The following is a 12,792-nucleotide window of genomic DNA, read 5'->3' on the forward strand; positions in this document are numbered from 1 at the left end:
TTATCAAACTCAACACCCAAAAAACAAATAATCCCGTGAAGAAATGGGCAAAAGACATGAATAGATGCTTCTCCAAAGAAGACATCCAGATGGCCAACCGACACATGAAAAAATGCTCCACATCACTCATCACCAGGGAAATACAAATGAAAACCACAATGAGATACCACCTTACACCTGTCAGAATGGCTAACATGAACAACTGAGGCAACAACAGATGTTGGTGAGGATGCGGAGAAAGAGGATCTCTTTTGCATTGTTGGTGGCAGTGCAAGCTGGTGCAGACGCTCTGGAAAACAGTATGGAGGTTCCTCAAAAAACTAAAAATAGAACTACCCAACGACCCAGCAATTGCACTACTAGGCATTTATCCACGGGATACAGGTGTGCTGTTTCGAAGGGACACATGCAACTCCATGTTTAGAGCAGTACTATTAACAATAGCCAAAGTATGGAAAGAGCCCAAATGTCCACGGATGGATGAATAAAGAAGATGTGGTATATATATACAATGGAGTAGTACTCGGCAATCAAAAAGAATGAAATCTTGCCATTTGCAACTACGTGGATGGAACTGGAGGGTATTATGCTAAGTGAAATTAGTCCATCAGAAAAAGACAAATATCAGATGACTTCACTCATATGAGGCCTTTAAGAGACAAAACAGATGAACATAAAGGAAGGGAAACAAAAATAATATAAAAACAGGGAGGGGGACAAAAGAGAAGAGACTCATAAATATGGAGAACTGAGGGTTACTGGAGGGGGTGTGGGAGGGAGGATGGGCTGAATGGGTAAGGGGCACTAAGGAATCCACTCCTGAAATCATTGTTGCACTATATGCTAACTAATTTGGATGTAAAGTTTAAAAAATAAAAAACAAAATTAAAAAAAATAAAAATAAAAGCTCTTTTAAGAGGTTATCTATTTGACCAACCAACCGGCTCCATTACTTCTAGAAAGTACACTCACACCCTGAGTGTCTGCTGATCCTCGGCAACTCTCCGACACGCTCTCGAACCTCTACTCTCACCGGCTGGGCTGTACCTGAGCAAGTGAAGCACTCTGTGCCATCCACAAATGTTCTGCGGTTACTCGATTTAATCATCTGTTATGAAAACTGATGAAACTGACTTAAGAGAAGATAGGTTTTTTTCTCTATAAATCAGGTTGAATGCTGTTGAAAGACTCAGTAGAAGTGGGCAAAATAATAAAAGTTGTAACAGATGTGACAGTTCAATAATAAAACCTTAGAAATAGAAACATCAAAACCTAAGACCTTAAAAAACCTAAAACCTATGGAAGGTTCCATAGATGTCTTTAAGCTTTCGCTTCACTTTAAAGGAATGAAAACTGGAAAGACAAGGCAGACCGTGGACTCTCACAGAAAGGACCTACGTCAAAATACTGGTGAGTAAATTTATATGTGAGGTAAAACAAAATGTTTACAATACATATGTATCTTTACTAATATTATCCCCAAATCAGTGACTTCTCAATAAGCAGCCAACCAGTGGATCCAACTACATCTCCTAAAATTGACTCTATTGTAGTTTTCTGCACTCAACTGATAAATTTTATTCTAGTTCTACATACCTGGAGTGACAATAATGCTGCTATCTTGCTACGAAGCAAATGTACGAATTCTACCTGAAAAGATCCAAGAATTGGTACTTAGAAGACCCGAATACAACAAAATGTTCTATTTTATGATGTCGCACCACGAAACAGACTCTGTTAGCAGATTACTGGCCAAAATAGACATATCTCTTTGCCATTATCCTTACTGTAAGGGCATGAATATTACTGCATATAAAGGAGATAAAGAGTACACTTTAAAAACTGTCAGCAGACCCTCATTTGCCCAACTGACACAAAAGGGAATTTTGGCTCCCAAGAGACCTTGTAAGATGAGAAAATTACACAAATATAGGAATCTTCCGAACACAAGTTTGAGAAAATACTTAAGTGAAAACAGAATTTGATTATAAAAATGAACATGACCAAGTAAGGGAAAGCATTTATTTCTGGCCCACACACCAGCAGACCTACTCATCCACAGAAGTTCTGAATGTTAGGGACACACTGGATAAAAAGAAAAATGAAGATGTGGCCCAATGCCATGTTGACTGTACTATAACGAAAATAACCGTCCAGGGCGCCTGGGTGGCTCAGTCGGTTGAGCGTCCGACTTCGGCTCAGGTCATGCTCTCACAGTCCGTGGGTTTGAGCCCTTCATCGGGCTGCGCTGACGGCTCAGAGCCTGGAGCCTGCTTTAGATTCTGTCTCTCTCCATCTCTCTCTCTCTGCCCCTCCCCTGCTCACATGTGCTCTCTCTCCCTCTCTCCCCCCTCTCAAAATAAATAAATAAACTTTGAAAAAAATGTTAAAATTTTTAAAAATAAGGTAAAAATCTTAAAAGAAAAAAGAAACCAATATGAAAAATATTTACGGATAAACCAACTTCTTATAAAATTAGTACTTCTCTAAATATCTCTGTGTTTAATTCCAGCAGCGATCTGTGCCCACTGTGGTAACCGTCTGGACAGTCTTTCCATGAATCTTGATGTGATACATATGGACTTTGCAGGATGACAGAAGGTAACCAGACTTGCTATGGCTGATCAGTTTGTAATATATGTAAATATCAAATCATTACATCACACCTGAACTCAATATAATATTGTAAGTCAATTATACTCAAAAAAATTAGGAGTTCTCAGAAATTTTCTAGGAAAAGCAAGCAAGTCAAGAGCTAAATATAATCTCAAAGATTTTGGGCAAGGAGAAACAAACAAAACAAACACTAAAAAAAAAAAAAGGTTATGCTGACAAATTATTACTGGGATAGACACTGTAATAAATTTCTTAGAACAATTAAGGATGTCAAGGCTGAGAACATAGAGAAAAAAAGGACAGAAGTCTGGGAGCCAGTTCCAGTCGGGGGTAAAGAACCAGCAATTGCACAGTAGGAAAAAGCAAACACACAAGGCCCAGGTGTGACAGTGGGTAAATTCAAGAGGAAAAGCTGAGGTCACTTTTCTGGTGACCACTGGAAATCTTATTTTGAGGCCATGGGAATGTAACCTTCCTTTTGATACACCTTCCAGGAAGGAGCCCCAGAAGTAGCTCCCCCTTAGTAAGATGTCCCTACATGTACCCAGTGCTCAGAGTTAGAACGCAGTCCGCATACGCTAGCCCCCAATCCTTCAGCCAGGCAAGAGCTGATGTTAATGCCATTTTTCACATGAGACAAAGGGCTCCAAATACAGTCAACTTTTTAAATAGCGTGACAAACTTACCTGTCGAGTGAATATTTTTCCCCAAGTTAGAAAGATTCTCTACCCCTCAAAAACTCATTTACAAGAAAATCTGCTGTTCTTGTCGTAATGTGTAACATGGATGCTTTCCTGCTCTTACAGGCCAGCTGTAACCAAGATCCCCACCATGCAAACTGGCAGCTAACAGTTATGTGCCTTCAGAGACACCAAGCGGAGACAACAATTACAGCAGATTATGGGTGCAGCTAAGGGGCACGTTGTCCCTTCTCTACAACTTTCGGCTGTGGGGGACACTTAGTTCCCAGTCCTCCTATTTCCCCAGGAGGGGAGGGAAAGTCCCCTGGAGTGAAAGTACAGAACATAGCAGGCTTTCCTCCCCACCCCACTGCCACCCCTAACTTCCCAGGAGAGAAGGCCTGGCTTCCACTGAGTGGCTTGCCTGGGGCCATGCATCTGGCTGAGCTCTTTCCTCTCTCTTTCAGATCTAGCTGGCTTGCAGAACCTAATACATGCTCCTCCAAGTCCTGTTTTAGGGGAAGTCTCTGCCTCTATGAGGAAGGTGTCCAGCCATCTGGCTGTGCCAGGGACAAGGACGACGTGTCTCTTAGCTCAAAGGGGAAGTATTAACACGAACACGGCTACAGATCTAGGGCAGTCTGATCTCCAGTTATGTCTCCTTTCTCAGTTCAGTACACAGTTGAGAGGAAAGGACAAAGATGTTCTTTACTGATCCCCTAGAGCCATAAGCCAGTATTAAGAAGATAAAAATAAGCTAGACGAAGAAGACCTTTTTCTTTTTCCTACCCATCCTCATTATTTTTTAAAGCATTTAACAAAAAATCCACACATGTAGCTGATACAATGGTTCCGTCTCATCAAATGACACCAGCTTGCTTGTCCCAGAATCAACATGATCACACGAGTTCAGCACGGGTTAACAAGCCAAAGCACTTGGGGCACCTGGGTGGCTCAGTCAGTTAAGTGTCTGACTCTTGCTTTTGGCCCAGGTCATGATCTCACAGTTCATGAGTTCCAGCCCCGCATCAGGCTCTGTGCTGGCAGCCTAGAGCCTGCTTGGGATTCTCACTCACACTCTCTCTCTCTCTCTCTCTCTCTCTCTCTCTCTCTCTCTCAAAATAAATATCCTTTAAAAAAACAAACAAACAAACCCCCTAGTCAATAGTATCGGCCCTCAGCAGCAAGATTAGATTTTGAAGCAACCTCTAGTTAGATCAGATGACCTCATATGTTAAGGGTTCTTCTGGACTTAAAGTTCTGATTTTTAACTAAAACTCTATCTGCAGTTTGCAACCATCACTGGAAATCACACTTTTCACATCTTCTTTAGCAGTTCAAGTAAAGTGCAGCGATACAAACAAGTCAATGAATACACATGAGCCACTTATTCTTTACCTGTAAAAATGAGGATATTACCGTGTACTGCTCAGGTGTCGTGAAGAGACCAAATCACTTAATATACGTGAAAAAGCATCAAAATTCTGGACACGCACATTTCTGTTTTGTTTCCTTTCTGCGTGGCCGGCAGCTACCGCCTTCCGCCACTAGATGGCAGTGCTGCATGGGTAAGGCCAGTCTGGATTGTAGTCAAGGGCTTCAGGTGACATGTGTGAAAAATCAAATTACAGGGGTTTTCCTGGCATCCGATAAGGTAATAGAGTTGTAGATAGCTAATAAAAATGTGTGAACGTTTACCTCTGACCCCAGACTGAGAGAAACAATCTCATCCTCAAAAGCAGAATGTGTGTCAATATGAGCAGGAATTCCTGGGACAGAAAATAAAATAACATGTCACTTCATTTTTCCTTTTAGCAGATTTAAGACGACTCTAAATACAGCCGCTCATTACTATGGTTGAGAACACTGTGTGACAATCGGGAGTGTAGGATAATTTTAGTTAAAAGGAAACATTTAGGGTGAATGTGACTAAACAAAATCAAACTAAATCTCAACTAAAAACATCTTAACTTCATGATGAAGTGCCACTGGCACTCAATTTTGAAACCAAAACGTGAGAGTCACTGCTGACCTAGGACAATGACCCGGTCCCGGCCCGAGAGAAAGGTGTGAAAGATAAATACCAAAGCCACGTTCTCCTTGAACACTGGATCCCCAAGTACACGCAGGGCAAAAGCGACAGACAGGTGTGAGGACCAAGCCTATCAATAATTAACATGCGGCTTCCTCTACCCATTTCTCATCTATGTTAACTGAGTATTTCCTAGAAAAAGGAACTTTGCCACATGGTATGAGTACAGAAAACAAGTAAGATGTACCCCTGTCCTCAAGGAACATACAGACCAACAGAAACACTGATAGGTAAACAGGCAATTATAACACATTGTGATAAAAGCAGGAAAAAACACAAAACCCCACAACGTCTGACATTAGTCAGATCCTTAAGACCATTTCATTACTACAAACATCAAATGAAGATGCTACTAAATGCAAAAAAATCAGGACCCTAAAGATTTTTTCACTGACGTACCATCCTAGAATTGTCTTCACGTTCTGAGGGGAAAGAAGAGAGAGACCAGGTATCTGTAAATTATTTGGAACCTCTATCACACTTGTCTCCTATGTCCTTAAAACAATCTCCCCTCTCTCTAAATGAAACGTAGAGAAGTGAGTGAACAAAAAAAAGAAATCACAAAAAAAAAAAAAAAATCACACAGCAACTATGTCAGCCTGCTTACCTACACTTTGAGAAGCAAGTCCCTCAAGGGATTAACGTTTGCCTTACGTGTAACAAACACAAGCAAATTACTGTGAAGAGATAGTTTAAGATAAAAAATAATATCTTTGATTTTAGGGAGTTGCATACTCTACTTCGTTATGAAATATGTGGTTGGAGTCTTAAAAGAAGAAGCACTCACCATGTCCAGGTTCATACTGGTTTACAGTCAACTGATCGGGTTTGTGTTTAATGTAACCTTCTTTCAACCATTTCTCCAAAATGCCATCACAAATGTCAGGAAGACCTGATGTCGGTAATCATAAAGGTGAAACATATTAAAATATTTACTTTGCATGTTTTACTCAAGAATAAAGTCACTGTGAGAAAAATCACACAGCTTTTAATTTCGCAGTCAGATCCAAATGCAGCAATAGACCCATAACGCAAAACAAAATAAAAACAAAACCTTCTTGAGAAGCTTCTGAAGTTATTTTATTGATTTTAATCAATAAAGTATCCAAAAGAACACTTGTGCTGACAATTTTGGTATTTTGTAAAACAGCAATAAGATTATAAAAGTTACTATTATATACTAGACATTAGCCTGACCGCTCTTTTTAAATTATTTTAATTATTTTAAATTAAATTTAAATCTAACTTAGTTATTCCAAGTCATTTCCCTTTAGAAAAATACAGTTTTCAGGGCACCTGGCTGGCTCAGCTGATAAGATCATGAGACTCTTGATCTCCGGGTTGTGAGTTCAAGCCCCATGTTAGGTACAGAGATTACTTTAAAAAATAAAATATTTAAAAAACAAAAACAAAACACAGCTTTCAAAGTAGAACCAACTTACTTTCACTGGAGTCAAAAATAACAGAAAGTTAAAAATTTTACAGCATCCAATGTTGGCGTGGCGGGTGGGAGAGGAGGTACACGCTTGGTAAGAATATGTCGACACAGCTGCTTTAGGGGGCAATTTTTCAGTATCTACTAACATTTTTAAATGAACACAACCTTGATCTAACTATTCTACTTCTCCTGGCTTACTGCATGACAGGCGGGCACAAAGACACTCACAGCAGCACTATTTATAACAGCTAACAACTAGAAACAACCTAAATGTCTACCAACAGGGAACTAACTGAAAAAGCTACCGCTAAACACTGAATAAAATTAAAAAGCTGTATTAGATCTCCCAGACATTTAACGAAGGGAGAAGAACAAGCAGAAGGATACACGTAATATGTGAACATACCACATATAACCACAACATAGTGAGTATGACATACTAACAACTATCTACCTTTACAGGTGTCCCTGGTGGGATGTAAACTCATTTGTTACAGGACTGGAATAAAACGTACTAGCCGGTTAACAGTACTACTTCTGAGAAGTATGCGAATAAGGAAGGTGTTCAAGAGGGACTTCAGCCTTGGCTATATGTATCCAGTTTTGATAACAAAACTGCACTACGTATGTAATTTAAATGTTTTAAATTTAACCAATTATCTCACCAGTTTACCTAGAAATGACAAATGAAACATACTATGACATCCTTCCAATAGATTAAATCTTTCTTTTCTGACTCAGCATTTGTCACCGATTCACAATTACTTACCCCCCGGTAATGGCTTGCCTCTATCCACATTGTTGTTTTCATAGTGGAATTCATAACCAAAGTGCTTTACTCTTCTGTGCTTTAAAGATTTTTGAACTATACGAAGAGAAGAAAATAAACTACTTGAGAGAAAAAGAATTGCATTTCTTTGTATATTCGAAGTCAAAATTGTGAGTAAAGATTCCCTTAGTAATAGTAATTTTTGCTAACTGCTAAATTATTGTCGTTAATAAAATTAACCACTCTACCTCAACTCTGCTACATTTTCAGTCTAAAATTGTGACAATCCCTTTTTTCACTCCAGTCAACTTTAAAGAGTTAAACACAAACACTGCCAATCACAAGACCATTAAAGATCCGGAAAGAGTGAGGGTAACTAATTTGCAAGACTCTCCAGGAGGCTCTTACTGCATTGTGAACTGGTGATTCCTCACAGGAAATGTGCCTTAGAGGGGAGAGGATCAACTAAGATAGTACATGTGAAAGGGCTTATCTGTGTTAGCTCTACAAAAGTTAGCTAATAAATATTAATTAGTTTGGAGCTTAAAATTGATAGTTATATAAATGTCATTTATGATTAATGCTCCTAAGAATTATTGGTATGACTTGCCTAATATTAGATCTAGGCTACTTCCAATAATTTTGAGGAAATATTAGAAGTTTTAATAAAGCAAAGGAGGAGGAGGAAAGAAGGAGCAGTAACGTGGTATTTTGCAGAGACACTTAAATAACACATTTTAAAAGTTTTACTTACCATTTTGATTGCCTGTATCTTCTGTCCAGTTAATACTTTCCAAAAGCATTTTCTCATCCTCAGAAGAAATAATTTCTTCTACGACCATGAGGCCTGGAGGTAAGGCCTGAAGCCCCAACTCTTTCCATTGTGCTGTGGGAAACCAAATTAAAACAGTCACATACAAAACTTACAGTTTCTAAATACAAATAATTCTGTTCATAGCCATTTATGAGATCTTAAAATTCCCAATCCTTATATTCATAAATAAGAACACTAGAGGCACATGACATAGGAAAATATAAAAATAAAGACCAAGATAAAAATCATGGTACATTTTATCCACTACAGTTACCAACAGCAAATAAAACAATATTTACTTCAATATTATTAGAACACAATAGAGTTTTTTGTTTTTTGTTTTTAACATTTATTTATTTTTGAGAGACAGAGCATGAGCAGGGGAGGCACAGAGAGAGAGGGAGACACAGAAACCGAAGCAGGTTCCAGGCTCTGAGCTGTCAGCACAGAGCCCCACGCGGAGCTCTAACTCACAAACCGCAAATTCATGAGCGAAGTCAGATGCTTAACCAACTGAGCCACCCAGGCACCCCACGATTGAGCTTTTTAAATCTCACTAGGAAACAAGGTTTTTCATAATATCTACAATATGCTCCTCTATTTAAAAGCTAGATTGTCTGTAAATATTGAAAACACAAATTTAAATGCTCATTTTGGCCCTTAGGTTCTTGATACTAACTATGGTCAAGTAACAGAAAAAGGTAAAGCAACAAAAAACTTATTCTAAAGAAATAAAAATATCATTGTAGGATTGATGCATTAAGGAATTATTTGGTATATATTAAAATAATTTAAGTCCTTGTGTCCTTAAAGTTTAAGATAGATGCAACCGTGAAAGAAAAAGAAAGATAGAATTCATGATTAAAGGGAACAGTGCAATTCACATTTATCATTAGGGATCTCACTGTTCATGTTAGACTTGATTTCTAAAGCTTTTCTGCTGAAGAGTTTTCATCTTTGAATCATGTAATATAAAAATTCACAACAATAATAATATAAATGTCTACTAGATTTTATTACTATTTCAGAAATACAAATAGTGAATAACCTGATAAATATTTACCAAAGTGTTTACTGTATGTCAGGCATTATATTATTTGTTTAAATTATGTAAGAAACACTTGGGGAAAATTCCTTAAAGATAGGCAATTTATAGTATAAGAAATTCATACTTAGTTTTCTAAAAATACATTTAAAAAAAGATTAAAAATACCCCTTGTATTTGTTACTCAGTGGCTCTCTGGTGGTGATTATCAGAACATCTGTGACACAACTCTATTGTCTATTCATTTCTACCAAGAATTATCTCCAAGGTGGGGGCACCTGGGTGGCTCATTCGGTTAAGTGCCCAACTCTTCATTTGGGTTCAGGTCATGATCTCACAGTTCCCGAGTTCAAGCCCCACATCAGGCTCTCTGCTGACAGCATGTAGCCTGCTTGGCATTCTCTCTCTCCTCTCCCCCTTTGCCCCTCTCCTGCTCATACTCTCTCTCAAAATAAATAAACTTAAAAAAAAATGTTTTAAAAAGAATTTTTTCCAAGGTTATAAACATGATAACAATAGTCTTGAAAGTACATCTGTATCTAACACGGGATTTCAAATAAAGAACACTCTAGAACTCACTTTGGGCAATTTCTTACAGGGTGTTCAACATACTGACTAGGAGAAAACCCAAAGACAGTATTTTCTAATTAAAACTTACTCCCAAACCATTCAGTTTTCAAAAGCCAATCATAAACACATACTAGATATGGTTTTTTTTTTTCAATCTGCAAAGCTTAAGCCAGATTTTAAATTAAACACATACAGATACTGAAAATTATAACACCTAAAATAGATCTTTAAAAAGTTTTAAAAAGTTTCCTTTGAGTCTTACTTTACCAACACATAAATTTGGTCAGATTATGTTCACCTACCAGTCCCCAGGATACCTGAACAAAACATGACATTGTCTGAAGAGGTGACAAGTTAGGGGCACGTGGGTGGCTCAATAACGTAAGTGTCCAATTCTTGGTTTCAGGTAAGGTCATGATCTCATGGTTCGTGAAATCGAGCCCCATGTCGGGCTCCTCGCTGCAGTGTGAAGCCTGCTTGGGATTCTCTCTCTCTCCGTTTCTCTCTGGCCCTCCCCTGCTTGTACTCTCTCCCTCTCTCAAAATAAATAAATAAACTTAAAAAAAAAAAAAAAAGAGGTGGCAAGTGAATTTAATAGGAGATCAGATGTCTAAGTCAAAGTTCATCTCATTTTCATGGGACAAGGGTGAAGAGACATAATAATCTCCCTAGCAGTTTTGTAAATCAGCCTATAAAGCTTTTATTTAAATTAGTTACCTTAAATAAAATTAAATTAAAAAATCAGTTCCTCGGGGCGCCTGGGCGGCGCAGTCGGTTAAGCGTCCGACTTCAGCCAGGTCACGATCTCGCGGTCCGTGAGTTCGAGCCCCGCGTCGGGCTCTGAGCTGATGGCTCAGAGCCTGGAGCCTGTTTCCGATTCTGTGTCTCCCTCTCTCTCTGCCCCTCCCCCGTTCATGCTCTGTCTCTCTCTGTCCCAAAAATAAATAAACGTTGAAAAAAAAAAAAATTAAAAAAAAAAAAAATCAGTTCCTCAATCCCACAATCATGTTGGACAGTGCCACTATGAACGTGTGAACATTTGCATCAACACAGCGAGTTCTACTGGACGCTGCCACTATAAAGCTTTAGGGGTCTGGAGGCTAATGGGTAGCTTCCGTAAATGGAAGTCTGGCACACAGTCATCTGAATCACAATTAATTCTAAAGTGCTAAACTGAAAGCTTCTGGGTAGATTGCAAAACTGATAATCTGAATTCTCACCATTAAATTTTGAAAAACACAGCAGGATTCCAAAGTACGTGACATACATAATTCACACACTGTTGGGCTGGTAGGCTCAGCTCCTTAAAGGGAGGCTATGTCTAATTCACGTCCCTTCAGCTACCTACCCCATGCCTGGAACAAACTAGGTGCGTGAAGAGGGTTTGAAAAGAAAGAGGGGGCACTTAACTGATGTCCTGTTTGGTTTCACAAAAACCACACCTCCTCACTTAGGTAAGAAAAGAAAACTCACCCAAAAGCAACAACTATGTTTTAAAAGATGCCCATATGCTAATACCTTTTTCCACAAAATTGAAGTACAGAATGATCTTTTGTCCTAAATCATCCACTATTTCTTTTCCGTTGAGGGTGGCGTAGGCTTTCTTGGATTCTTCTGCAGTTTTGTAGCTCACGAATGAGTAGGGCTTGTTAGGAGGCATTAAGAGAGCATCTACTGGTCCACACGTCTCTAACACTGGGAGCAGCTGGTTCCTACTCACACCATTACCCAATCCACCATTGGCCACAACCAGGCTCTTTGAAACACACACACGCGCACACACACACACACAAACAAAAAACAGGAGCAATTAGTATCAACCCATTTATTTTCAAATAAGATTTCAAATTTTATTTTCAAATAAAAATAAGGCTATTTTTAAATTAGATTTCTACAAAGGTGTAATTAAGATGGAAAAAAAGGTCTCCTTATGGCGGTTATTTGGTTTTCTAATTTCATACACAGTATGTAAAACAATTTATTAAACACTGAGGATTAAAAAGTACACCTACGTGTAAATAATAGATGATTTTTAAATAGCCCTTTCAGCAAAACATTCCTTTTTTAATGGCCACACAAATTAAAATAACATTTATTACTGTTTATAGTTTAACACAATGAAAGAGAAAGGAGGTAGAGAAGGAATAAGAAGTTACATAATACTTTTTGCCAGACCTTACACCATGGATGCTTTTACCCACTTAATCCTCGTTAACATAAGCTTCACAACAAGCCTACAAGGTGGTTAATGTTAACCCCGCTTCACAAAGGAAGAAATTGAAGAGATGAAAAACTAGGTTAAGATAGTGATTAGGGGGAGTTGTGTTTCCAACCTACTTCTGTCATTTTCCAGAATCCACACTTTTGACATAGCCATGCTACAATGTTTACTAAACACTGAAGTAAAGGTACGGACTCAAGGAAAAATCAACCACAGCTTCTACTGAACATAAACAGGAAAATTTTCCTCTGTGTCTGAGTAATTCAGCCATTTTACAATTAAAACTTTTTCCTTAGTAAGCTTCATGATTCCTCCCTGTTATTTGCAGTCCTGCATTAAACTTTATTTCAGGGATTTGTTTGAGGGGTGGGAGTGGGGGAGGGGGGGAGAAGCTTCCTGTTTTTATTCTGATGCTTATGGCCCAGCACCTCTTATAATCACAGCACCCCTTAAAAAACATTCTTCTGGGGCACCTGGGTGGCTCAGTCGGTTAAGCAACCAACTTTGTCTCAAGTCATGATCTCGCAGTCCGTGAGTTCGAGCCCTG

General features: G+C 38.7%; 1 protein-coding gene across 14 annotated transcripts in view; it reads right to left on the reverse strand.

The window, feature by feature from the left end:
• The window catches only part of ALKBH8 (alkB homolog 8, tRNA methyltransferase), a 77,650-nt gene that overhangs the window by 42,426 nt on the left and 22,432 nt on the right, over positions 1–12,792 (reverse strand). For 12 of the 14 annotated variants that reach the window (XM_045482662.1, XM_045482655.1, XM_045482660.1 and 9 more), the window contains 5 exons: positions 11,543–11,780; positions 8,350–8,481; positions 7,596–7,691; positions 6,176–6,280; positions 4,995–5,065 (listed from right to left, as the gene is read on the reverse strand). In XM_045482662.1, coding sequence (XP_045338618.1) covers positions 4,995–5,065; positions 6,176–6,280; positions 7,596–7,691; positions 8,350–8,481; positions 11,543–11,780 — 642 coding nt within the window. The remainder of the gene's footprint in view (positions 1–4,994; positions 5,066–6,175; positions 6,281–7,595; positions 7,692–8,349; positions 8,482–11,542; positions 11,781–12,792) is intronic. The other 2 variants (XM_045482666.1, XM_045482667.1) reach the window with 1 other exon arrangement.

The sequence above is a fragment of the Leopardus geoffroyi genome, chromosome D1 (genome assembly GCF_018350155.1).
Source record: "Leopardus geoffroyi isolate Oge1 chromosome D1, O.geoffroyi_Oge1_pat1.0, whole genome shotgun sequence".
NCBI lineage: Eukaryota > Metazoa > Chordata > Mammalia > Carnivora > Felidae > Leopardus > Leopardus geoffroyi.